The sequence below is a fragment of the Stereum hirsutum genome (genome assembly GCF_000264905.1).
Source record: "Stereum hirsutum FP-91666 SS1 unplaced genomic scaffold STEHIscaffold_1, whole genome shotgun sequence".
Classification (NCBI taxonomy): domain Eukaryota; kingdom Fungi; phylum Basidiomycota; class Agaricomycetes; order Russulales; family Stereaceae; genus Stereum; species Stereum hirsutum.
The window spans coordinates 2,442,243-2,468,069 of NW_006763131.1; the positions used below are offsets into that span (position 1 = coordinate 2,442,243).

Genomic DNA, 25,827 nt, shown 5'->3' on the forward strand with positions numbered 1-25,827 from the left:
AACGAAGGTGCCACATCGTTACCGGAGTACGGAGTGGCGAGCGTGCCTCGGAAATTGCCGTCATTATGACGCGGTTGTTGATCCTTGTTTTGGCACCGTTCGTCGCTTCCTTCCAACGGCCTCCATGCAGGGCATCGTCGACCTTGACATTGTATTGGTCGCCTTTCTCTATCTTGTTGACGCCATGGCCATTTAAGACCTCGACACATATTCTCTGGGTCCATCTGGGTAAACTTAGTTTTGAAATCTCTTCCCCCTACCATGACCGGTACGACTTCGATTGTGTCGCGCACTACGCTGTCAGTGTTCATGACGCGTACCTCTGAAAACCTCCATCAGACCTCACATCCTACATATGGAGCCGGTTTGGATGTGAAGCAGATAGGTACGTGACCAGTTTTCCCCCAATGCTCTGGTAATGCATCTGGATGTGGTGGTCGGCGGTGCGGAGCAAGATGAGGCGTGAGATGCTGGATGCTGGGTTAGTGGCGGCAGCTGAGATTGACCTGACGAAGCTAGTGGGTATGGGTATGGACAAGATGATAGAACCACTCGATATCAGGGGTAGTAAGGAGTCGCTCACGTACGTACATTCTTTCCTGGTCCATCTATTGATGTTCATCGAGGATATCAAGCTAACAGTGGAGGGCTGGTGGATCTCACCGGTTTGTGGTTCCATACTACCACCCCGCCCACAGACAAGCACGCCGGGATCTCTGACGTCACACTAGATATGTCCATCATCGCCTTGTCCTCTTTCCTCCTTGAAGTATACACGTACCTGACCGACTTGTTCTTCGCACAGCCCATCCCCTAAGATGCCACTCCCACCCAATCGACTCCTCCGGCCTCTCACCTGTTTCCAACAGCCACACCTTTCATGGCTTCCAGCCGTGGACGAGAAAGTAGTCGTACAACTGAGGTGAGTACGTTATCTTCTTGCCGTCCATTGTTACAGGTTCATCGCTGTTTGTGCCACTTGACAGTGGTCTGTCCGCGACTTGATGAATGGTCGAAGAATGTGAAGGCATATCTAGTACAGTGTCCGTGTGTTTTGAGTTCTGTATGTAACTAGTAGTGTATAGTTTCCAGCAATACATGCCGTTGTTGGCCCCAAAGTGATGTGTGTAACACACCAGAAAACCTCGTGAAAGGTGCTGGGCTACCCTGTGCAATCTTACAGGATTGTCCAGTGAAAAGTGACAAAAGTTACCGGGGAATCCAGTACTGCATACAGGAGAATCCAGTACTTTACTACAGGAAAATCCGGTAGTTATCCGGTACTCTGTACAGGATTGTCCTGTAAGATGCCTACAGGATGATCCGGTAGTTTCTACTGGTGATACTTCCCGCAGTGAAACGAGCTTACCCCAAGCCCAGCCACCGTGGTGGCGGCGTGGCCTCTCTCAGAGACATACCGCTCATTCTCACTCGAGTGAACTCGCTTGTTTATTTTGTTTCCATATTCTTATGCCTGACAGCAGCAATACTGCACGATATGAAGTTGCTATTCGCCAACTTCGAGGCATGAAGATCAGTGTTGACACCCATTTCCCGGCGTTCGCGCAGGTCTGTTTCATCTCCCAGCCCTCCATACTCATTCAGTCTCTGGCCTCTAAGCTTGACTTTCCAATAACCTACGTAGGAATGCGCACTCGCGATTATCGGCTTGTACCAAGGCACACTTGATCGCTCAAGAGCTCAGGCTGACCTGGGGCCTAGCTGTCGCACTCGACAGCGTAGGAAGCGGGCTGCTAATGACCTTGTCCAACAGCGTCGCCTTACTGCCGAACGCAGACACGACTCATCTCAAGAGTATCAAGAAGCTCTGGCTATTCACAGTGAGCAAATGACCCAAGCCAGGTCTGAGCTAGCGAGTATGCAGTCTTGTCGAGATGAATTCCACTTCGGACAGGTCAACATCTTGAAAACGCTTTCTGTTAGATTGCCTGTCTCTAACCTTTTGCGGTCAGAGCATGTCTTCTACTGTGTGTCGCAAGCTGGCCAACATGCTCGAAGTCGAGCAGTCCCACCGCCCTCAGCCACACTCTCATCTAGGAAAGGACAACATACTCAAGGTCCTACCTCGCTTTGATCATAAATACAACATATTAGCTGGTCGGAAGCACCTACTGAGCAAGGATGGTAGTGAACTCGAGTGCGGATGCCTCCCGCATTTCTCAGTATGCAGTTGGAAGGATCCTCTGAAGTGGCTTGCGCATGAGCCTGAAATTTGGGAAGGCCTCATGGTCCCATACTCAATGAAGAAGGATAAAGAGTTCGCCGCGCTTCATAGGTCTTCACACAAGAGTGACTCTGACGCCTTTGTGGCGCTCTTTCCCAGGAATAGTTGGGCTCAGGAGGTCGCTGTATGTGGCGAGAGCTGGATTCAGCAATCTGGTGGTACAGGGACGACTCGGATACTTGATGATGAAACCGTCCGAAGCTGGTGTAAGAGAGCGGCAAAGAATCTTGTGACGTTGGCCAAGGTGAGTCTCCTGCTCGCATATGTCTGGCACTTATACTTAGGCACCTGACAATTATTCCTTGAGTCTCTCAAACAAGAGGACTACGAACTAGAGTGTCGGATGTTCAACTTGGCAAGGAGCCTTTGTCCTCAGGAGTTTTGTCGTATCGAACAATCCTGCTCTTTTCCTCAGGCTCACCAGCCAAATACCGTCTTTGGTCGGATCAACTTGGCACACACACAATTTTCTGATTGGACTAGGGAGGAAAGTATCATCGAGTGGCTAATTTACGAGTACAAGATCTTTCATACTCTGCAAGAGCATGACAGAGGAAAGGAAGCTCGATGGCGGAAGTTATGTGAAGACGGCCGCAGGGAAAAGGGATGCCTAGGGGAGGATGCAAGGTAAGATATACTTGATTCAGTTTGTCGTCGTTCGGCGCTAAGAAAATAACGAAATATAGAAAGCTTTGGGCCGAACGAATCCTGAAATATCACAAGGGCGAGATTGAAAAGGCTCAGGCTGAAATCCCTCTCGCAAAGAAGCAGGATCTAGCTGATAGCCTTCAAAGGGTATACCAATGGCAATGCATGATATCGCAACTGATCTCGGCTGATGTTTGTTTATCTTCTTAGTTGCGGCAGTGTAGGGAGCTTGACCATGAGATGAGTCGTGATTTGTTCATGCTCATCCGGAATGTCCTGGGGGGTGCCACCAATCTATCTCCGGAGCTCTTTATACGCTCACAGGACATAGTTTTCCCGTGCGCAAGGGCAATGGAAGGTGGTACTGCTACCGTTCGCCGAGGTGTTTTTCGACAGCATGTGGACGTAGCTGTCAAACAGTTCCATTTGAAAGGGAGTAACGAGAGGATTCTGATCGAGCGTCAAAACGTATGTGTGCGTTCCTCTCATACGATCCGCTGTCTGATCTCAGCTCTATCCAGCGCCTCCTCTCGGAAGTATGGACATGGCATGAATTGTGTCGAGGTCAACCTAAGGAAATACTGCCGATACATGGTGTTCTCATTTCCGGCATGGACCGCCCTTCCTCATTTGAAAATAATGATGTCTCAGTCATTAGCGAGTGGATGCCAAATGGGACTGCCGTGGATTATTTCAGAAAGTCGTCAGAGCCCGAGCGTGTCGCGTTTGTGCGAAGTTGTTGTTCTCCGCACATGCGTTGAAACTGACGTTCTCCCAACAGGTCAGGTCCATTGTAGATGCTCTTTCTTGGCTTCACGACAAACGCGACATAGTCCATGGCGATATCAAAGGTGTCAGTGTAGTCTAATCTTCTTCTAGCGACGAGGGACTCATTCCCTCATCAATTTTATTTTTCGATTTTTGCGCAGGTCAATATCCTAGTGGATGCGAAAGGCAATCCTCGGTTAGCAGACTTTGGTCTCACCCTGCATGCTTATCTTGACATGGACGTCCCTATCGGAGGTGCGCTTACACATTATTCAGGCTCCACAATGTGAACTCAACTCTGGATTTTTACTGCTTACAGCTGTGAACACGCACGCGGGATCCTACTGCTGGATGGCACCAGAACGCTTCTTCCCTGCAATTTCTGGCAAGAACACTCGAAAACCCACAAAGGCCAGTGATGTGTACTCATTTGCCATGCTCGTCATAGAGGTTTGTGCTTCAAATGTGCGTAAACTTGTTCACTTATACTTTGTTCCAGTTATACACCGGCGATTTACCTATGAAGCATATGGGTTATACGACCCCCCAATCGCTGGGTGCCTTCCATGAAAACCCTAATTCACCGCGCTTGAAACGACCACTTGCTGTCCCGAAGCGCATGTGGCGAATTGTTCGGAAATGTGCTCAACGTGACGAGAAGATGCGCCCGTCAATGCATGAGGTGAAGAGGGACATGCTCGAGTATGACCGATCATCCTCGACGTCAGTGTTTTACCTTGTGACAGATCTTTTTCGCCTGGAGGTGCTGAGACTCGTTGACTGGCAGGGCGTTCTTCGGCAGGCAATTGACATCCTGGCGAAGCCGCTCATGGCTCAGGACCGTCTGTGCTGTCTAGAGATCCCATTGAGTCCTGATCACCATGTATCCCTTGCTTTTAACACGTCCTAATATATATCAGTGCCCCTCTGGATTTTCGCCTTCCAGGCGGTGACAATAGGAATGAATCTTACAGCTCACCGGCTGCCAGAAAAGCGTGCTCTAACTGTGCGGCGCTACCGTTACCTTGGACTGCCTATTAATACACAGAACAAACCTCAAGCACGAATGTTCCAGAACTTCCCATCCCAACTACAGGTGACCCCACGCATGGTGAAGGGTACATGAATGGGTACCTAGCGCGAACAGCGCCCCCATCCTCGGCGCGACCATTCCTTTCTCAAAGTATCCGAATCCACCATGCCATCCTGCGGCTTCTTTGACCCCAGACTCAAGCGAGTAGCAGCCATGTTCGGGATTGGTTCACGTTCCTATGGTATGCTCTGTTGTGAAAAGTAATCGCCATACCCCGAGTATTTCACACTGAGATATCGACTGCATAGAATTTGAACACGACATCTACAATGGCGCTGTCGCCGATGACAACAATGTCCGTACCAGAGCCCTCATAAAGATCGTGGGCGACAGCAAACACCGGAAAATTTTCACGAGTTGCGCACAATCTCTGAGGGGAACCTCTGCACAAAGGTTCCTCGACGCCTGTTTCGCTGTAGGTCACACTTCAATATGCACCTCATGGTCCGCATGCTAAACACGACGTCCGCGGTGCTTCTCGCTGTGGTGTTGGGCAGCTAGTCGAATGCGGCCACTTACAGACCGTCGATGCGGACAACCGGCTGCAACATCGGACGTTGAAGCTTCTGAGAAATCTGGCGCGAGATAGCGGATTGATTCCAGCAGGTCTTCGAGTAATGGGTGGACTCACAGACATCGAGCCTTTTCCTGGTATTGCATCTAACACCGTTCAGAGAGCGCGATACGGGGGGATCACAGTCGTGTTAAAAAGGATGAATACCAACCTTCCCGGTCCATCAGGAGCCAATGGAAAAAAGGTGTGTAAATCAGAGAACACAACACACCATATCGAGGTAGAACATCTTGGAGAATTGTCGTTGATTTCGATGATCGCACAGGAGCTCTTGCAAGAATCCTTGATCTGGCGTGCCCTCCGCCACCCGCATATCGTTCCTCTTCTGGGCGTCACTGAATCGCCTGCGGGAACGCTGCATGTGGTGTCCGAGTACCTGCCTTTGCGTTCAATCATGGATTTCAGAGGAACGCTTATTGGACCTGAGAATCTTGATGTCCTCGCCCGAGTAAGCACCTTCAAGAGTTGAAATCATTATTCGGAACGTAGCTGATATACATACCTCAGCTCACCGAGATTGCAAGTGCATTGGTCTACCTGCATCATGAGCAGATCATACACGGTGACCTCTGCGGTGTGCGTGCCACTAAAATAACAGGTTTCCGTATTGAAACCTAATGGGGGTTTTTTTTTCGAAATGAAGGATAATGTGTTGATGGTGAACGAACACTCTGCAGCCTTGTGCGACTTTGGATTGTCCTCCATGGACGCTGCTACTAGAACGACGAACGTAGAGGTTCAAATCGGCGGGCGCATCGCATATCAGGCACCCGAAACGCTTTCGTACCCTCCCGAACGCAAATCATTTGCGTCGGATGTCTTTGCATTTGGAAGCTTATGCTACGAGGTACGCATGTGCGCAAAGAGAAAAGCAGTTATGGTGCTGAACGTTGTCAATGGCCCCGAAGATTTATCAAGGTGCTCCTCCCCTTCATGGCCTCAACACGCAACAACAACTCAATACCATGCGAGAAGGTATCCTCAACTACACCCGGATGATACGGCCGCAAGCTTCCACACAGCTGCAGGCAGCAACAAGAGTCATCGACATGCCCATATTTGTGTGGGATACAGTCAGGAGATGCTGGAGAGCTAAATCCGGAAGACCAACAATGGAGAGAGTGTCGCGGGCATTGGAGATGCAACGCCTGCTTTAGGCAAACCGGATACAGGACCTTTGGGTGCTGGTAGACGGTCTCGTCCGCACATATTCATACGCTCGTGAGCTTGTTGCATTACATAGCGTGCCCGGACAATGAAGACCATGGCTGGCTGTATGTACGTGTTTCAACCGTCGAAAAGGTAAGGTGCGCATTACCATGAGACAAAATCCCTGAATCATGCACCCGCAAAGGTTTACACAGCGAAAACGAGTTACTTGGGATCAACGCGTGCCAGGCTGTGTTCTCCGCGGCCAATATTAAGGCTAACACCTGTTAACCACGAGTAACAACCCAAATCTATTGGGAAAGACTCACCGTCGATCGCCGAGTCTGCCGATGCAAGAAGTGCAGCGCAATTATTGCGTAGTCAGAGCGTCGTAGCCAAAGAGTAACTGAAGCCCCACAGGTTGCGTGAGGTCCTTCATGAAGCAGCATGATGATACCGCATCGACCTCTACTTCGAAGAGGGGAAGAAATTTGACGTCGAGAGCCGTCACTGGCAGCCTTTTGAAATCGCGATCATGGCAAGTGTCAGATAGATTCCCGATGTGAAGGGGAACCAGTACGGTGCGACAGATATATGAGCACTGGTCTCCATGTCTCATACAAGACGGTGCCTCTTTGCGAGACCCACTGGTCATAAGCTGAGAGAGCCGTAGAGGATTCTGATTCTGATTTTCCTCAAGTTCGCGGTCCGTCCCGAGGAGCAGGCACGGAGAACTGCAATTTGTAATTTGACGCCAAGACGCTCACGTGCTCGGATGCGGGGTAAAGAGGCCTTTACTTCAGGAGCCAGGATCCGAATTTAGGACGACGATGTTGACTGTCATCGGCAGCAAACAATCTAAGTTGCCTGCTCGGCGCGGATGCGGCCATCGAACAGCCCAGAAAAAGATGGTCCCACGAATTTACTTTCTTTTTCTCAGCGCCTGTTTCCAGCCAGCCTCCGCGTACCCTCGCCTCCGCGCTTCCTCTCCTTTCCTTCATCCGCCCTCGACTGGCATCCACCATGTTCTCCATCTCTGGCCTGCTCAAGGTCTCTGCCATTGTCTCGGCATTTCTGACCAGCGCGAACGCCATCAGCAATGTTACCAGGTCTGGGAGATACCTCTACAACTCGGATGGCAGCAGGTTTTACATCAAGGGTGTTGCCTACCAGGAGCAGGGTGAGCACCCGCACTACTCGACCTCTTCAGCTGTGATGTCTGACAGCTCCCTTTATTATAGGTGCTGTTGACGAGAACTCGGCTTTTCTTGAACCTTCGAGCTTTATTGATCCCCTCAGCAGCGGAACGAACTGCACGCGGGATCTGCCCTTCCTTCAACAGCTCGGCGTGAACACTATTCGAGTGTATAGGTAATATCTGACTTAGACATGGTTCCGAGTCACCTCTTTTGCTTACAATTCAAAAACCAGCGTCAACTCTTCTTTGGACCACGACGACTGCATGTCCACGTTCAGCAGCGCCGGGATATACACCATGTCCGTCTCTGTAGTTTTCCGCCCCATGCCCTTCATACACTAATATTTTCCTACAGCATCGACTTGTCCCTTCCTCTCACCGGTTCTATCTCTCGCACTTCTCCTGCATGGACGACCGACCTTCTCGATGAGTACATCGAGACCATAAACACCTTCTCAAAGTACGACAACGTCCTCGCCTACAACGTGGGTAATGAGGTCGTGTCCGGCTTGAATGAGTCTGCCGCGATCACATTTGTGAAAGCCGCAGCTCGCGATGTGAAGGCTTACTTGTAAGCAGCACCACTCCTCCCACCGTCAGGTAGGCTTGTGAGCTAAGTTTATCTATTTTTAGGTCATCGAAATCCCTGTCGACGCTCGTTGGTTATGCCGCTATCGACGGTTCAGACGATTTCATTGGACCTATCTCGAACTATCTCTCCTGTGATCCCTCCAACTCCAACTCTGGAAGCACTGCTATCGATATTTTCGGTCTCAACAACTAGTACGTTATTCTTGTCGTCGTGCCACTCTCAGTGAGACTGATGAATGGAACAGCCGGTGGTGTGGAGATTCGAGCTTTGACTCAGCATACTCGGGTGTCGAAGCCCTTTTCTCTGGCTACAATGTTGTGGCTTACTTCTCCGAATTCGGGTGCAATGATCCCTCGCCTCGTGTCTGGACCGAAGTTGGTTCCCTCTTCAGCAGTCAGATGTCCGATGTTTGGTCTGGCGGCCTCGCATTCTCTTACTTCCCCGCTGAGAGTGCACAGGTAAGGTTAACATCTATCTCCATTTCTCGAACTTTTCTGAATTTTTATCTCATACAGGGCCAGTTTGGTATGGTTACGATCAATAGTGACAACTCTGTCACCACGAGCACTGATTTCGACAACCTCAAGACCCAACTCGGTCAAGTCTCGCCTCCGAACAGTCCCTCTTCCGGCAGCTCGTCTTCCTCGTTCCCTTCCTGCCCAGCAGAGAACTCTACATTCCTCGCTTCTACTTCGCTTCCACCCACGCCTGTTGACTCCGCGTGCTCTTGCCTTGCAACTAGTGTTAGCTGTCAGTTCACCCCGACGCAAGATCCCGACGCTGTCGTCGGTGATCTCTTGAACCAAGCTTGCGGCTTGCTCGGAGAGCAAGGTGGAAGCTGCGATGACATCGCCGCGAATGGAACGACGGGGTCTTATGGATCTGTCTCTCCTTGTGATGCTTGTACGTGTCCATTCATCATCATCCTTTTCCGGGCTCGTTGCCTTCCGTACTGACATTCCTTGCTCCGATGGATAGCCACGAAACTCGCCTACGTGTTTTCTCTATACTACGAGAAGACCAACAAAGCCTCCACGTCCTGTGATTTCAGTGGTAACGCAACCATCAGCCGATCCAACTCTCTCTCCGCGCCCAGCGCCGCAAGTTCATGTCTCGCCAGTGCCTCTGGAACTTCCGTGCCCGTTCTCGCCTCCTCGGCTAGCGGAACCGCGACGGGCGCAGGGTCAGGTAGTAGCTCCACTGCAAGCTCGGGAAGTGGGAACAGTAGCGGCGCGGTGGCGACGGCGGACATGGGTGCAGGTTTGAGAGGATTAGTAGCGGTGATTGGGATGACGGTCATGAGTGGCTGGTGGGTTCTTGCGTGAAAATATGTTGAATGAACGAACATCACGAGACGACAGGATGTTTAGTATCGTGGACTTTCTTGTGTTATATTCGTTGACCTATGAGTACACTGTTCCCGTTTAGTTTTGACATCTTGTATAATCGGTTTGTAGGCAGCTGTCATGCCGTACCCGGACTCGGACGCTTTTGGACCCGACTTGTTACTATAGGGGTAGCACTACATTACACACTCTTTCTTGACTGTCGATGTCATTATTATCTTGAAGTAGCCCACATTGGACGGTAATTGACACCATACCTATTTCTATTCCACTCGTTGGCACAGTGCTTCCAGAGAATAGCGACCACGGGTAAATAGCAGACAAGACGCCTGTAAATTGAGCACGGGCCATCGGAGTAGATCGGAGTATCTAGCGGAGTTTGAAGCAGACTTGATGAGGTGTGAGAAAAACGCGGCCATCGCATTTTGCAGACGTCGACGCACTCCTAACTATGGCTGCCTCTCCAGTCCCTCACAATCACGACAACTGGTCTCACGGCCCTAACGACACACACAACGGCGACCCAATGCTTTCTGTCGGCGACCCCTCTGGCCAAAACGGAGGTCCCTCTCCAGACGACAGACAGCTTCCAAGCGACTCTGTCAATCACGACTACGGTCGCTCTCCTATGGACGCCGACGGTGGTCCTCCTCCGCCACCTGGAAGTCTTATTTTCCGCGAAAAACAGGTCAAGGTGCTTAGGTCTTCCTATCGTTCAGTCTTGTGCTGTGCCTCTCGTCGCATCGCGTGAAACGCTACGATCCCTACTGCGGGGCTGCCGGGGATGCTACCTACCCACTGGCAGACGTCGGTGGTTTCACCTGTTGACCCCTTGCCCCTCGCTATCTTTCCTCTTCCACTTTTGGCTCGAGGCTGGCCATGATCGCGTCCTATGGGTTACAGGTTGCTTACTATTTGCCTTTGCTTTTACGATGCGCTCGTCTGGCTATGCGCTTTGCGTCTCTGTCAGCAGCCCAACAAGGTCTACATCGGTGGGCTACCTGAAAATACTCGCCAGGAGGATCTCCAGAGCTGTTTCGGCAAGATTGGCCGGATCACCAATATTGAACTGAAGTACGTCCTCGTTTTCGCACCACCCATACCTCTCTTCTGACATACCTCGTGTAGGGTCGGCTACGGCTTTGTGGTTCGTAACCTGTCTGTTTCCCATGCAAAACTTTTGTCGAACCTCGTGCATTATAGGAATTCGAGAGCCGTGAAGCTGCCGAAGAAAGTGTTGCCAAGTATCACGAAGGCTTTTTCATGGGCAACAAGATACGCGTCGAACTATCGCGTGGTGGTGGGCGCTATGCGAAATTCAGTGGTGACCCCGGTGCTTGTTTCAAGTGTGGACAGATGGGCCATTGGGCCAGGTAAGCTATTTTCCTGAATCAGACATAACGTTCTTTCTAACTGATTTGCACAGGGAGTGTCCCAACCATGTCATGCACGCGTTTGTTCTTTCATCTTCCAAAACGTCCATTTGCCAACTAAATATTCCACTATAGTGATGGCGGCCGTCGGAGTATGCACCCAGATCCTCTCATTGATCGCATCCAGCCGTCAAGTTACATGCCTCCGCCAATGCCTCGCGACTATCCCCCGTACCGCGATGAATATCCTCCTGGCCGCTACCCACCGCCACCCATGGATCGCCGGTACTCTCCCTACGATTATCCTCCGCCGCGCAGACCTATCTCTCCTCCTAGAGACTTTTATCCTCCCCCTCGTCGCGACATATATGATGATAGGATGCGTGGTCCTCCTCCCCCTCCTGCTCGCTATGATGCTCGGCCTGGTTTCTATCCTGAGGATGGTCCTGGCTACCCACCTCGTGGCTACCCCCCTCCGCCTCGTGATTATGATCGTTATGACAGAAGAGCTCCTCCCCCGGGCGACAGATATGCTCCCTATCCTCCGCCTGTAGCTGGTAGACCTAGAACCCCTCCAGTCGGTGGTCCTGTCCGCGGACGCGACGACTTCGACCGACCCCCTATCAGGTACTGTCCTCTGGTCTGATCTCGTGGCGTTACGCGCTCATCGTCTTTGCAGGGACTATCCGCCCGGCCCTCCTCCTCCTGCGGACTATCGTGCTCGCCCTTTGTCTCCCCCACCTTCGGCTCGCTATGCTGATTATCCTCGTGCTGTTCCTGGTGGACCTCCCGACGGACGCTACAGGTGATTACAGGCTCTTCATAAATTTCCTCTCCAACTTCTAACATCAAAGTGCTTTAGGCGTCGCTCTCAGAGCCCACCTGTCAGAGGTCCTCCTGCTGCCTATGACTCTTACGCGCCTGGTGGGCCTCCATATGCTGGACCTGCTTCTGCTGGTGCGCCTGGCAAAGATTCTCGTGACTATCCCCCTCCCCGCGGAGGGCGCGATGATCCTGCAGTCAACGGAGGATACAGGAGGCCTTGAGACTAGGGCTGCTCGTGTTGCTTGACCGTTCGTTCATTCGTGGGCTTTTAAATACGCGGAACTCGATGCACGTGGGAGTTATGCCTTCTTGCTTTGTGCTTTCGTTACGACTGTCCTCTTTGACGTGTGCTTCGATCTGTCGCTGTATCTAGTCTCAAGGCGTAGGGCCGATGTCGGATGTGGTGGTGTTGCTTGGTATCTGGGGCGTAGCTCAGGTTCTTACTGCCTATTAAGTTTATTTTCATAACCACATCTCTTGCTTTCTACCTACTATCCATTTCTAAATTTCGTCGTTGCTTGTTTGTTCTACTCGTACTACTAACAGTCTCTTTCCGAGAGTCGGTGCTAGCTATGTTTCGTGTTTGTTTTTACTCCAATCTTCCCCTATCTACTTCTTGCCAATGCTTCTTGCCCAAAATTTCATCGCCCACGTATATGACTACACTGCTCAAATTCTATCCCACTTGTCCATCCATCCTTGTGAATCTAAGTTATTGTGATGTGCAAAACCAATGAGGACAAAGGGCACCTCAAGAATTGCAGGAAAACAGACAGACACGTAACAACCAAGATAAGAAATTTACAACACGAAGTTAGATCTAGCACAGCGCCTTGTCCTTCGATACAGATGGTAGCTCACAACAAACCTCTGCCCGCTCAGCTCATCTCTGCATCAGCATCAGCCATGTGATACAACGCCTCCCGGTCACCGCTGTCATCTACAAGGGCACGCAGCCTACCCTCTCTGTTCTTCAACAGCTCGTTCGGCTTGTCGAATTCAACCTGTGTAAAATGAACACAATATGCATCAGCGATTGGACCGAATTTCATCGTGAAGGGCAACAAGGAACGTACGATTCGACCAGCATCGAGGACCATCTGAAATGAGGATGAATCAAGTCAGGATGCGCCCATGGGGATAGGGCGATAGGTGTGGACGTACGATTTTGTCTGCGTCCATGATGGTTTGCAGTCTGTGGGCGACTGTGATCAGCGTCACGTCGCCCTTGAGTTCGTGTCTCAGGGAGGATTGGATGACTGAGTCTGTTTCATAATCTACAGGAAGACAGGTCAATCAATAGCTCCCCCATACCCCACGGGGAACATTCGCGTACCTATAGCAGAAGTAGCTAACAACCGGAACGAGAAGTCAGTACCAACTCATGGGCGTAGACATAGTTAGGCAGAAAACAAACCTTCGTCTAGAATCAACAGCTTACTCCCCCTCACGATCGCTCTCGCCAACGCCAAAATCTGTCTCTGCCCAACCGATAAATTACTTCCCCCGCTCGAGATTTTCGTATCCAACGTGATTCTCCCCTCGTCGTCGCCCGTCTGCAGTGAAAACAATCCAGAGGCACGCAGTGCGCTGTTCAACACTGCGTCGTCGAAATCGCCGAATGGATCCAGGTTCTCGCGGAGCGAACCGGAGAGAAGCTCGGGCATTTGCGGGATGATGGTGATTCGGGTGCGAAGGGAATCGAGGTTGAGAGACGAGGTGGGGATGCCGTCGTAGTAGACTGTGCCTTGAGTGAAGATGCAGCGGAGGAGGGAGAGGGTCAAGGAGCTCTGGAGATATAAAGAGAGAGTACGGTGAATATCATTTTGGCTTGCTTTCTTGCGAAAAAAATAAATGACTTGCCTTTCCTGAACCGGTTCGACCAACTACGTGGGTTCCAATACTCTTAGCATCTTTGTTTGCTAGTGTAGAAGGGGCTCGTTTCACTCACCAACACCTATACGTTCACCAGACTTGATATGGAAGGAAATGTCATGAAGGACTTCAGGACCATCCTGCCGCCCAAATATCAGCCACGATGATGTTGATTTAGGCTTGTGGAGAAGCTTACTGGTGAATACCGGGCAGAGAGGTTCTCTACGCGAATGTCTCCACTTGATGGCCAGTAGGCTGGGGGCACGCCCTCAGGAGTAGACTTGGGTTCCTGCTCGATGGTGATATAGGCTTGTATACGCTCCAGGCTGTTGCCTGTAGATGTGGACTCCGTGATCAGACTTAAATCCGTCAGAGTACGGAAGGTGAATGGGACATACCGCTGACTTCGAACTCGTTCAGGACGCGCACCCACCACAGGATCAAACCACTGAAACCGACTGCGACAGACCCCAGGTGTCAGTATATGACCGCGTTAAGAACCGATATACATACCGGCCATGGTGAGAGAGAAGCCAGTGTCCGAGGCGTGCATCGTGTCTTTGGCGGGTCCGTAGATGAGGTAGGCGGCGAGTCCAGCCGCAAACAAGCCGCCCAAGGTGTCGATTCTCACACAAATCCAACTAGATGACAACGATCAGTGTCTTTTTCTTTAGCTGCTGCATACGTCCAAGGAGATAACTCACCGGTTAAGATTGTAGAACGTTCTTGCAGCTCTGGTGTACCTGTCAATACGCCTGTACGACTCCTGTCTGAATGCGAGCTGAGCGCCATATGCTCGGATAGAGGCTTTTAAAGACAAATGGGCAATTAGTTGTGATCCTGCACCTTGCCAATGAGAAATCGACGAGAATACTCACTGAGACCAGCGATAGCAGCTCCGAAATGCCCAAGGACGGGGGCTTTGGCATTACTCATCTCACGCTTCACAGAAAGTTGAGCTTTGATGTAGATTTGACCGCACCAGCCTCCGATGACGAAGACCAAGATTCCTGGCATGATGAATGCCGGGGTCAAGATTACGACGGCAGCGAGTTTGATCACCATCATGACCGTGAGCTCCGTGACCCATCCTAGGTTCTGCGCCACAGGACCATCCATAGCACGAATATCCTGGGTGCAACGTGTGATGACTCGAGACACTGGGGTTGTGTCGAGCCACCTGAAAGTTGAAGATGAGAAAACGACTCGGTGGAAGAGGATAAGGCTGAGAACAAACCTGAGAGTTGTCCCGAGGATGGAACTGATGAGACGTTTGTGGATGGACCTGGATGCGCTAAGAGAGCCGAAGACGAATACTGCACTTCCGATGGAGTAGATTATGACGCCGACTAGAAGAAGGATGACATAGACAGTCAAGTAACTGGCAAGAGTACAGCAGAAGGTTAAAAACAACGGTTAAACTCAGAGCCAATCTACGAAAGACGTACTAGAAGATATTGACTTCCGATGAATCATGAATCTCGTACTGATTGGCCCAGTATCCTAGGAACCAGGTCTGAACAGTGCTCAGGACTTGACTGAGGACCATGCTCCCCAGGAAGCACGTCCAAAACAACGCGTTGTGATTGCCTCCCAGAGCCGCAAAGTACAGTTTCACTGGGTGAATCATGGTTAACATCAATGAGCACTTCGATAATAGACGGGAGGAAATGAGCTTACGGGCAGGCCAGCTGACATGTCCTTCCGCGATCTCTTCGGCAACCGTAAGTTTCCCATCAGCTTTCTTAGCAGGCTCATTCGGTTCCTCCGCATCAATCGTAGTGTCATCCTTCTCAATGGCGACGACCTCATCAGCGACCTCAGCGGACAATTCCTTATTCTTTGCGAGAGCATCCTGCACAGAGCCGTGCGAGGAGATGCGGCCATCAAGTCCGACGGAAACGACGTAGTCCGCGATTGGTGTAGCCATCGCTATGTTGTGGGTCTGATATTTCATGATTAGCTGAGGTGACGGCACGCGGAAGAGAAAGTTGACTTACGACGAGAAGGATAGTGCGACCGTTAACGAGGCTGCCTTTGAAGCATTTGTCCACGATCCACCGAGCAGTGTGCACATCGAGGGCGGCTAGGACCTACAAGACGGCCAAATATGTTTGCAACAGGTCTTGCATGACGAAGGACACTGGACTTACATCATCCAGGAGGATAATCTCAGCAGACGAATAGATTGCACGAGCCAGAGTGATACGGGCCTTCTGCCCACCACTGTGAACCATTTCGTTGGCTGACTTCAGCGAGGATTTTCAAGAAAAAAAAGCTAACCTCAGTGTGAGTCCCTTTTCGCCAACTTCGGTCTGGTCTCCGGCTTCGAACAGTGTAAGATCTCGCTTCAAACCGCACTGGTAGATGACTGACAAATTCTTGAGGTCAGTCCACTGCCAATGACCGAGCAAGCTAAGACTGACCTTTGTTGTATCTTTCCTCATCATATGGTGTGCCGAAGAGAATGTTATCCTACCGTGACTATGTGAGGCTTCTGGCGGTAAGAGACTGAAGAAGATGATCTTACTTTGATTGTCTCGTTCTGAACCCAGGACTCCTGTGCGGCATACGCCACACCACCCTCCCTCGGTAAATTGAACCAGGATCCAGGACCCGATGGTACGAAGTGCATCTCGCCTATGTCCCGCCACACCATGCCACACGAAGTGATCAGTAAACTGTCAAGACACAGATACAAGCGAAGAATCCACTCACCCAACAAGGCCATCAACAACGAAGTCTTACCCGACCCGGTTGGCCCAATGATCAGATTGACCTTGCCTCTCTTGAACAACAACTCGTCCTCCACATGAAGTACAAAGTTCCTCCTCGACGGCGTCATCGCACCAGAGCCTGGAGTGGTAGTGCCAGTCGTAGAGGTGGCGGAGCCAGTGTTGTTGATGGAGCTGGACCAGGTGAAGCTCGCGCCTCGGAACCCGATGGTAGATTTGTCGAACTCAGCGGTCCCTTCCAGAATGTCTTGAGCAGGTTCATTTTGTCCGGATTCAGTGAAAGTGTCAAGTAGTTCCGTCTCTTGTAGGAATTCCGTAACACGGTCCAAAGACACTTTGGCTGTAAGTGGAATGAGTATGAGTTAAGGGCCCGGTTGGAGAGAATGGAAAATATCTCGTACCTTGAATGAAGACTGGAATCAGGAAGAAGACACTGTGGAGCTGGTCTCGGAGAATGTCAAAGGCTGATAGAAAATGTCAGCCCGCCGATTAGAAAGGTCACGCCGCCTAAGTCGAAAGAGAACTCACCAGCCATGGATGCGAAGACAGCGGACGCTATTCCAACGCCATCATTGGGTCAGCGGCTTGTCATATACTACTGTAGACAGCCCAAAACAGAACATACCAGTCAGGTCTTTACCCATCCAGACCGTCTAAACATCGTGGAAGTCAGATCAGATCCGACCAATGGACAGTTTGAGTGATGTTAGAACTCACGTATGCGAAGTAGGTAACTATCATTGTGATGGCCGGAATGATATAGCTGGCGGAGAAGATATGTTAACACCGGGACAGGACCAAAGCTTAGTTGACACGAACTTCATGTTCCCGTTGAGCAAATTAAGAAGTTGACGCCTTCTAATCCAACGCAGTTCGTCGTCTCGCTTTTCAGCTACACGCTCATTGATTTTTGGTTCCCAGCCGAATAGTTTGATCATACGGAGGACGTTCATAGCTAAGGCAACCCGAAGAGCTGCAATCAGCTACTAGTGCGATAGATGAAAAAAGGTTCCTCACTCTCTGTGACGGTCTGTACTCGCGCATCGGTCTAGGGTAAAATTTAAATCAGAAAACAAGAACAATTACCCCGATATGAATACTCACGGTCTTCATCGTCGCTACTTGAGCCGTCTGGATAAGTTTGGCGACATAGCCTGGAAGAGGGAACAATAGTATCATGACACCCATCCCGACGAATGCACTTCGGCCGATATCAGTTCCCGTCCAACCAATGACGTATACAAGAAAAGACAGTACCTCCAACCGAGAATCGTGTACAAGAATATCACACTTCCGATGATTTGAACCGGTGTGTAGAGGACTAAGAAGGTTCACGTTTAGTCCACGCACGTCCACCGCTCACCACTGGTGACAAGACTCACTTAGGAATAAGAAATCTCTTCCATCCACGATATTGTTCAGATCCGTCGACACAAGATTGTTGATCTTCCCAATCAGATTGCTGGCCTTCGCCGTCCCGTCCTTATGGAATTTCTCGTCGTCTTCCTCTTTCTTGTCCCCGCCCTTAGGCTTCGCATCGGGCTTCCCTTTGATGGTACTGCTGGGCGTAGACGATGCGCTCAAGGTGCTCGAAGGCGGAGCGCCATCGTCGCTTTCGTTTGCTTCCGATCCGTCGTGCACGGTGCTAGTATTAGCGAGAGACGCCGTGTCGGCGGGAGTAGACGTCCCTTCCGTAGCTGCAGCGGAAGGAGAAGGGGTGCTGCCACTGCTTTCGGTCTCAGCTTTCATGCGGATACGGAGTGAGTGCTCGAAGACGAGTTGGGTGACAATGGCCTCGACACGGACGAGCATGCCTGTCTGTATGACATCAATTCGAGGAATGAACGTTGGCCAAAATAGTACTGCGAGAGATAACTGGGGAAGCTTACAGCGAGGAAGATATACCACTGTATGGCGAGCGTTCCGATGACGGGAGCCCAGAAGAGGGCAGAGATCCAAACCCATGGACGAACGAAGGCTCCCTCGCCGGCTCCTTCAATGTATCTGGAGAAACACAAAAAATATGAGGCGGAGACCACAATAGGGCTAAGCAGAAGACGCATACCTGAGCAGACCATTGATGCCGATGGGACTCAACATGTTGCAAGCCACCTATGAAGAGGATTTCAGAATTTGCAGCTTGTGTACAACGAAGTTCAGGGACTTGCCTTGAGGAGAAGCAGAGCCGCCAGCACAATGTATTCCCGCCCTGTCATGATCATGTTATTGTTGGTCGAAATAATAATAGCTCAAACATGCAGCACATACGGAAAATCTTCATAAAGCCCCAGAACAAATGCTGCTTCTTGCTCCCCGAGAACGTATCCAGGTGCTTTTGGACGCGAAGTCAGTCAAAAACTATGGGACACAACGGCGGTTTGTACTTACGGGGAAGCTCATATTGACAAGGTTTTTGGCATGATCGTAGTCCGCAAGAGGAGGCAGCTGGTTGAAGGAGAGATGCGGGATCCGGTACGCGAGGAAGACGGTCGGATCCAGAAAACTGTATATGGCCATGGAGAAGATGCTGGCAGTCTGTTCTGCGGGTGGTTCCGGTGTTGGCTCCTGCAAGTCAAGGCAGACATATCAGTTCAGGAACGAGCCACTCCAGGAGAGCTTTCTTACTTTAGGATCAAGGGGTACGTATGGACGAGGGACAGCAAGGGGAATGACGACGGCCGCGAATGCGAGCAAAGACAGATGTGCCCAAAGCAGAGCACCTTGACGCAGGTCGGCGGGTTGGAGGGTAAAGGTCAGTAGAGGCCATATGTTGCGGTATGCCAGAACAAGGAATGTGGCGAAGAGCACAACGAGGAGGTGCGTTTTCGTGGTATGGCTCCATTTTCGTCCGGCGGCAATGGAACACACGGCGAGCAATGAAGCGTAGAACTTTTGTCCGATATTAAGAGAAATGAGTTGAGAAGCAGACATGAAGAACTCAGCGGGACGTACATATGTCAAGCACATGACAAACTCAAGCCATTCGTGTTTGGTGAAGGTGACAACCCCGGTGCGAGACTTCTTGTGCTTTTTGCCCCAGGACTTGCTGAACGCCTCGAAATCCTTCGTATTCAGGTTTCCTTCCTCATCCAGTACGAATATCGCTATTGACAGGCCACACAACGCCAGGACAGCGAGGGCACGAACGGCTCGGAATGCAAAGATGACTGGTCCTCCGAGTTCGGCGACATGCTCACGAGCAGCGGAGAGAAGACTGGTGTGTAGAGAGGTAGTCCGAGAGGTTTCTTCCTGAACGCTATCATCTTCCGAAGAGCCGTACTGGTGTATGAGTCTCTTCAGCGGGCCAGACGATAATACAAGATGTATGATGAGAACAAGCGCAGAGGCTACCGCAACGTAGGCTGGAATCATCAGAGTATGCGTCCATATCCTTGGTAAAGCAAAGATAAGTCATACAATTGAATCATGTGGGTGAAAATACTCACTTCTTCTCCTTGGCTAGGGCAGCGTAGGATGTCTCGATGGCGTCCAAGACGACTTGTGGCGAGTCCATGCTGGACTTCGTTCGTACTCGGCTCAGTATTTGCGCTCAAGGGTAGAGCGTAGTTATACTGTTGGGAGAAGGCCGCGTAAGAGAACGCGCAAGACCGACGCGCAATTGGCCTAGTTAGCAGACGCAATTGATGGCGAAGGAGTCAAGAGCGAAGGTTGGAACTTGTTCGCTGCCGGTAATCTAATGAAGAACTGATAAGTGAGAGGCACGGCCGCAATCGGCGCGTAAACCAATGTTCCGGAAAGGGTTTTTACGTATCGACTGCGTGTGTTCCAGATTCTATATCTGATATGTCGTGGAACCTGATCAGGACCTGGGGATACGGAAAACACCGAAGGTACAAGAACATGTCAATGAAGAATGATCAGAGAGCCTCCTGTGGCGACAGCAAGAAATGTACGGATTTTATGGCAGCAAGGAAGAAGAATCAAACTGTCGAAATCATCGGCGCTGAAGCGCTGACAGCTGGAATTGATGTGCGGGGATTTAGATGCGAGATCCGTGGCCGATCGGCAAGGTACACTGTTTTACTTCTAAGAGAAGGAAAAGGTTCCCACGGATGAGTACGGTGCCACATGACGGCATTCTCCAACTCCTTCAAGCAGCTGCTCGTCTTCTTCCTACCGCCATGGCCGCCACCGTGGATAGCAATTCGTCGACCCGTGTCTCTTCGGAGACAGTACAGGCAGCCCAAGACGGCCCAATACCCATCTTTGATGCCAACCTACGTGTCCTTCAGAATTCCTATATCAGCTTTTTCACTGAAAGGTGAGTTCAACCTTCCTTGCTCAGATCCTCCAGGGGGCTGACTTATATCCGTCCCCACCAGGAAACGAATTGAAGAAGTATAGTGCGCTCTCAGACTTGTCTTATTGTCCCCTCTCTGGACTCATCGACTTCGTATAGTGTTGAATCCTTAAACAAGCTGTATCGCAAGGCCCAGGCAATCGATGCTTACCTCGACGACCAGCACGAGGCAAGTACAACTAGAGCTGCTTGGACAGAGATCAGAGAGAATGTCGATAGAGGTACGTTCGATCCCTGATTATCATTGTATCACCTAGCTCTCAACTGTTTATTACGAAGAAATACAAGGGCGGCAGGGGTTTCTCCAGTCTCTTGTTGAAGGCGTTTTAGCTCCTTTGGTCAACCTAAAGGTGAGTCTCCGTTCTCAACATATTTGTGCTGCACGTGGCTCCGTGAATACTTAACACTCCTCTTTACTACCTGTCTCTCTCTGGGATCGCGCCATGTACTACTCTATTGTACTCTCAGGAAGTACAAGATCGTACTCGCAAACGAGTCAAAGAAGACTTGAAGGCCGCGACCTCAGCTCACGTCGACTACGCAGATCAGACACTTCCCAAACTGAAACGTACTTATCTTCGGAAATGCCAAGAAATTGACGTGAAGACATGCCTCTCCCTTGTGTGCTCCTCTGCCCGCTGGCTGATCTCTCGCACATCTTGCAGGAGCTGAGGGCTACCCAAGCCGCCTCTCCACCACCATCTGCTGGGCGTACTTCTCAGGAAATGCAATTTGCACCTCTCACGAGTACGCGGTCAATTCCTACCGGAACCTCAAGACCTCCTGTTACATCTCCCCAGCCTCTGAGACCACTCGAGCGTCGACCTTCCGGAACATCGGCTGCTCATCGGAGTCGCTCTCCTACCACAGCAACTGCGCTCCAGGACCTGGCCCAACAAGGTATAGTCGCTTGACGTCCTTGAACTTCGGCTGTTTTCGGTCTCATGGTCACGATCAGGCAAGAAACAGTTATCGCAACTCAGGACCTTCTTGGACAAGGGAGGAAACATGAAAGAAGCAACAGGTGGAGGCAAACCAGACCATGCCCTGCGTGTTGTTCGCTTGAAGCGAGAGTGTAACGATGCTGGTGAGTGTATACGTCAGTTTCCAAGGATGTCTTTTACACTTCCATCCTATAGATCAAGAGTATCGCAAAGCTGTTCATTGGCTAGAGACACTGCGTAAACACAGGATCAAGACTCTGGATGCTGGCTATCATGTTTGTCACATTTTTTTCCCTTCTGAAGATCGCACGTTAAACCCTGCCACAGAGCCTGGAGACATTCATAAATGAAGCTGCGGAAACCGTGAAGAAGGTCTTAGTAACCTATACTGATAACGCAACGTACGCCTATGACACTATGTTAATCAGCATATCTCGCTCACTCTTTCCAGTGCCATGTTTGCGACTCAGGTTTGTCCACAATTGTTTATCTAGTTGTACGCTCGTGCTAAGTGAAACCTAGACACAACTTGCACAACACGCACGCAGCATGGTCGACCATATCGCACCCCGAACAGACACACTCAACAGGCTTGCTGGGGTAAAGGCCTCCTTCGACCTGGCTATTCCTAAACCCATACTATATTACAACTATCACGTGGGGGAATGTCAGGACCTCATCTTTGGCGTGTCGTTGACCGACTATGCGACGGCACGGGGGTTACCTGAAGGCGACATTCCGAGGATCGTGAAGTTGTGTATTGCGTATATCGACGAGCGGGGATTGAAAGCTGAGGGCATCTATCGAGTGAGTCTCTTCATGCGCTCATGCGTCCACTCCAAGTTATTTATGATCTCTACTATTTTTCAGGTCTCCGGGCGACTTGCGGTCGTTCAGGAGGTAAGTGCTCTGATCGTCTGACCTGGGGCATGGAACTTACCGGGTGCATGGTCTTAGCTGCAACATAAACTAGAAAGAAATGAGCAACGATTTGCGTTTAATCCTGCTATCGACGATGTGTATTCTGTATCAGCTCTGCTTGGGGTATGTTTTCAGATACACAACAGATGACATCGTGCTGAGGGTCGTCTGCGTAGCTATACCTCAGGCAACTGCCGGAACCTCTGTTCAGATTTTCCCTGCAAGACCGTCTTCAACACACAGAAGAAATCGGTATTCATTCGTTCTCCGGATCTCACTACGGCCGTTTACTGATTTTTCCCTATTATTTCAGCAAATCATGAAGCAAACGGTTTCGTCTTGATTCGCGCCAAGATGCGTCGTTTGCCGACCATCCACCGTGCTACCCTCCGTGCTGTAGTCGAGCATCTCGCTCGTGTGGCCTCTCATTCGGAACATAATAAGATGGATGCGAAGAACCTTGCGATAGCGTTCGGAGGTGTAATTTTTGGTAGTGAAGAAGAGCTCCCCCAAAATGCAGATATACTGACAATGCAGTCCTGGAAGAAGGTCAGAATCTTTACAATAGGCTCCGCTAGTAGCCCGTAGCTAATACGTTCATGACAGGATTCCTTAATGGAGGATCTCATCGAGAACGCTCCCGCCCTTTTTGATGACCAGCCACGTACCTTCCGAAGATCACTGGATGGCCGCTCAACCCACTCCGCTCAACCCACTCCTCGCATGCAACCTCTACCAATAAGTGAACCGTCTACACCATCCGTCGAGTCCTTCCGTGACGACCCATTCGACACCTCTCCTCCTCTTCCCGAACCTCCTGCCGGCGAGTCAACACCATTCTATCCCTACGGCTCAGTGCATACGAAAGTCTCCAGCGTGCCACCGCCAATATCCACTCCGGTATCACGCACAGAACCGCTTCCGAATGTCGCACCACAACAACCACCTCAGACACCCGTCTCAACAGCTAGGTTCGCCGAGTCTGGAACGACAACCACACCCACAGGCGCTTCTACCTCGGCGTTCCAACCACAGAGCCCAGAGACCGATTTCACACCCAAGCTACCACCAAGACCGGCAAACAGCATCCATCCGTCCTCGAGGAATATGAACAGCGGCAATACTAATTCGGGAGGTTCGACAGGGGTCAAGTTCCCAGCTCAAGTGAAAAGATTGCCTCCATCCTCGACGTTGCAGCAGCAGCAAGAATCGGTCATGGCTGGAAGGCAGACACCGCCTAGCCCAACGAAGGCGTCCCTGGAGCGTGCGGCATTAGCGAGACAACTTTCGGAGGTAGAAGAGGCGGCGGAAGTCGATAGTAATGGAGCGGACCATGAACATACTGGCGCTAACACCATCGGTACAAGCTCCCGACGACAGAGTACTGATTTTCGAGGGAGTTCTGGGTCTAATACAGAGAAGAAGCCGCTGGGCACACAAGCACGAGCGCCAACTTTCACGCAATCGGTAGTCAATGCGTTAGCGGACTCGTCATCCCCGATATCGCCCATCTCGGTCTACACGAGCGCGCCACACACGCCCAATGAGGGTACTACGGGGCATGAACACAATCCGTTCGATGATCGGTCTTGAAGTTTCATCTGCGCGTTTCGACATTATATCTCACGATTTTCTGATGACCAACGTTTGGAATGCATGGTCCTTCGCTACGCTACGCCACGCCATCTGTAGACTGTTGTTTTTTTGTTTTGTTTCCATACCCATCCGTTATCCGTCATCGTTCATAATTGTCAAGTTGTTCATCTCCCATGCATTTCCCCTCATATCTCGGGTGGACCTCTCCGTTCTTGTCGTCTTCTTTATCTTATATATCCCATCGTCCAGGAGGATCATCTTCATTGTTCGGATTCGGATCACACGATGTCAATATATCCATAACCATTTCCCCTATGTAACAGATTACTTCAGACTTCAGGTTTGGGCTGTCTACGAGATCACCTCATCGAGCGCCAGGACTAAAACAAACAAAGCCAAACATGGTGGCGTAGACACAACAATTTCCTCCGTTGCACTGGGCGCCGATTACTCCAACATCAGTCTCTTACGCCACCTCGGTCTTTTGCAACGCTCACTATGGTTTTCGTAGCGCAGCTGGAATTCATCAAGCAAAATTGGCAAGGCGACAGAGACAGCAGAGCTCCCAGTAGCATCGCATGGCTGCAATCGCTGATCGAAACCAGTTGTCAGTGAGTAGTGTTCTGCACGGGTCTGTCAAGGGGTACACCCTTGGTGGTAGTAGAGCACGGTGCATCAGCAAAACGGCAAACGCCCTGAGAGCCCTGAGAGCCCTGAAACCGGGCCGCTCAGGCTCGCCAGTGTTCCCAGGGTCTCAGAGCCACAACAGGCCCACCAGGGTGAGCGCGTCGGACGCGCCAGCGCTACCAGGGCCTCAGAGTCTCAGAGCGCACGCCGACTGCAGCTTAGCACGCTGGACAGCGCTCAACAAATGCTGATTGAGACTACTGATATATACAGTCCAACAAAATGTACGGATTGGTATAGTACATGATATCTGTGCGGTACGACAAGCAGGACGAGTGACGACGGTATTGAAGAGTTCTGGAAGTATACGTTCGAAAGGGAAAGGTGTTGGATGGAAGTAATGGTGAAGACCCTCGTACCGACAAAGAAACATGCCATGGCTGAAGGGTATAGATAAGTATCGACGTCGGACGAGACATGTACGATTGCGATGTGTTGGGAGTAGGCTCGTAAGTTAGGTACTCGCGCCAGCCGTCACCGTCCCCCCGTGTTCAGAGACGGTCACCAGTCTACTCGTAAGTCAGTGATCTGCCCAAACACCTCTCCCTTGGAGCACACTAACCTGTCAAGATTTGTTGCAATACCTGCAATGCGCACTGCTCCCAAAAATATACGCAGATGATAACACACACCGCTATGTCATTTTTGAAGGCCGTTCCTTTCTTCCCTTCTATGATTCGCGGCATCTCCGAGTCAACCTTCAACTCGTACTCAGGCATAAGCAGCTCGAACTCCGCGTTGGACCAAAGGGGCTGAGATTTACCGACAAATTCGTCGATGAAGTAGGAGAGTAGGGAGACCACATTGTGTACGAAGGTGTAGTCGTCGCTTGAGTTGGTCAGACGACGACGAAAGAGACATAATGCAGATACATAGGATCCAGCAGAGAAGTGTATCTGTACAGAAAAGACAGTAAGCATAAGACAGCACTCGAGTG

The 25,827-nt window shown here is 50.8% G+C and overlaps 5 protein-coding genes across 5 annotated transcripts; 4 read left to right on the plus strand and 1 right to left on the minus strand.

Annotated features, from left to right (window-relative positions):
• Positions 1-2,700: 2,700 nt before the first annotated feature.
• STEHIDRAFT_164756 (kinase-like protein) lies at positions 2,701-4,571 on the plus strand (the record flags this gene model as incomplete). The annotated part of the gene is made up of 8 exons (XM_007298832.1): positions 2,701-2,872; positions 2,932-3,040; positions 3,104-3,361; positions 3,415-3,621; positions 3,675-3,746; positions 3,823-3,916; positions 3,981-4,111; positions 4,161-4,571. The coding sequence occupies exons 3-8, from the start codon at positions 3,134-3,136 to the stop codon at positions 4,569-4,571; spliced, it is 1,143 nt and encodes a 380-aa protein (XP_007298894.1). The 5' UTR covers positions 2,701-2,872; positions 2,932-3,040; positions 3,104-3,133.
• Positions 4,572-7,360: 2,789 nt separating this feature from the next.
• On the plus strand, positions 7,361-9,882 carry STEHIDRAFT_117496 (uncharacterized protein). The gene is made up of 8 exons (XM_007298833.1): positions 7,361-7,657; positions 7,719-7,848; positions 7,909-7,974; positions 8,031-8,246; positions 8,309-8,458; positions 8,512-8,725; positions 8,783-9,170; positions 9,246-9,882. Exons 1-8 carry the CDS (start codon positions 7,501-7,503, stop codon positions 9,590-9,592), a joined length of 1,668 nt encoding a protein of 555 aa, XP_007298895.1. The 5' UTR covers positions 7,361-7,500; the 3' UTR covers positions 9,593-9,882.
• A 182-nt stretch (positions 9,883-10,064) lies between these two features.
• Positions 10,065-12,032, plus strand: STEHIDRAFT_127304 (uncharacterized protein; the record flags this gene model as incomplete). Its single annotated transcript, XM_007298834.1, has 8 exons — positions 10,065-10,307; positions 10,584-10,687; positions 10,742-10,760; positions 10,817-10,986; positions 11,040-11,066; positions 11,122-11,613; positions 11,666-11,791; positions 11,849-12,032. 8 exons carry the CDS (start codon positions 10,065-10,067, stop codon positions 12,030-12,032), a joined length of 1,365 nt encoding a protein of 454 aa, XP_007298896.1.
• Positions 12,033-12,689: 657 nt separating this feature from the next.
• On the minus strand, positions 12,690-19,935 carry STEHIDRAFT_127305 (uncharacterized protein; the record flags this gene model as incomplete). Its single annotated transcript, XM_007298835.1, has 37 exons — positions 12,690-12,815; positions 12,888-12,911; positions 12,976-13,088; positions 13,229-13,601; positions 13,675-13,697; positions 13,763-13,826; positions 13,883-14,019; positions 14,085-14,144; positions 14,200-14,327; positions 14,391-14,493; positions 14,565-14,866; positions 14,924-15,067; positions 15,135-15,303; positions 15,367-15,631; positions 15,687-15,779; positions 15,840-15,912; positions 15,970-16,057; positions 16,113-16,161; positions 16,217-16,326; positions 16,405-16,761; positions 16,823-16,885; positions 16,950-16,976; positions 17,047-17,074; positions 17,139-17,184; positions 17,241-17,376; positions 17,439-17,469; positions 17,526-17,622; positions 17,679-17,742; positions 17,804-18,239; positions 18,311-18,425; positions 18,487-18,533; positions 18,590-18,630; positions 18,690-18,753; positions 18,810-18,986; positions 19,047-19,310; positions 19,374-19,812; positions 19,868-19,935. 37 exons carry the CDS (start codon positions 19,933-19,935, stop codon positions 12,690-12,692), a joined length of 4,944 nt encoding a protein of 1,647 aa, XP_007298897.1.
• Positions 19,936-20,563: 628 nt separating this feature from the next.
• Positions 20,564-24,516, plus strand: STEHIDRAFT_164759 (uncharacterized protein; the record flags this gene model as incomplete). Its single annotated transcript, XM_007298836.1, has 16 exons — positions 20,564-20,703; positions 20,765-20,785; positions 20,842-20,963; positions 21,022-21,092; positions 21,211-21,342; positions 21,408-21,642; positions 21,701-21,829; positions 21,882-21,961; positions 22,014-22,087; positions 22,138-22,156; positions 22,209-22,493; positions 22,557-22,586; positions 22,644-22,730; positions 22,784-22,859; positions 22,921-23,156; positions 23,214-24,516. 16 exons carry the CDS (start codon positions 20,564-20,566, stop codon positions 24,198-24,200), a joined length of 2,724 nt encoding a protein of 907 aa, XP_007298898.1. The 3' UTR covers positions 24,201-24,516.
• Positions 24,517-25,827: the final 1,311 nt, after the last annotated feature.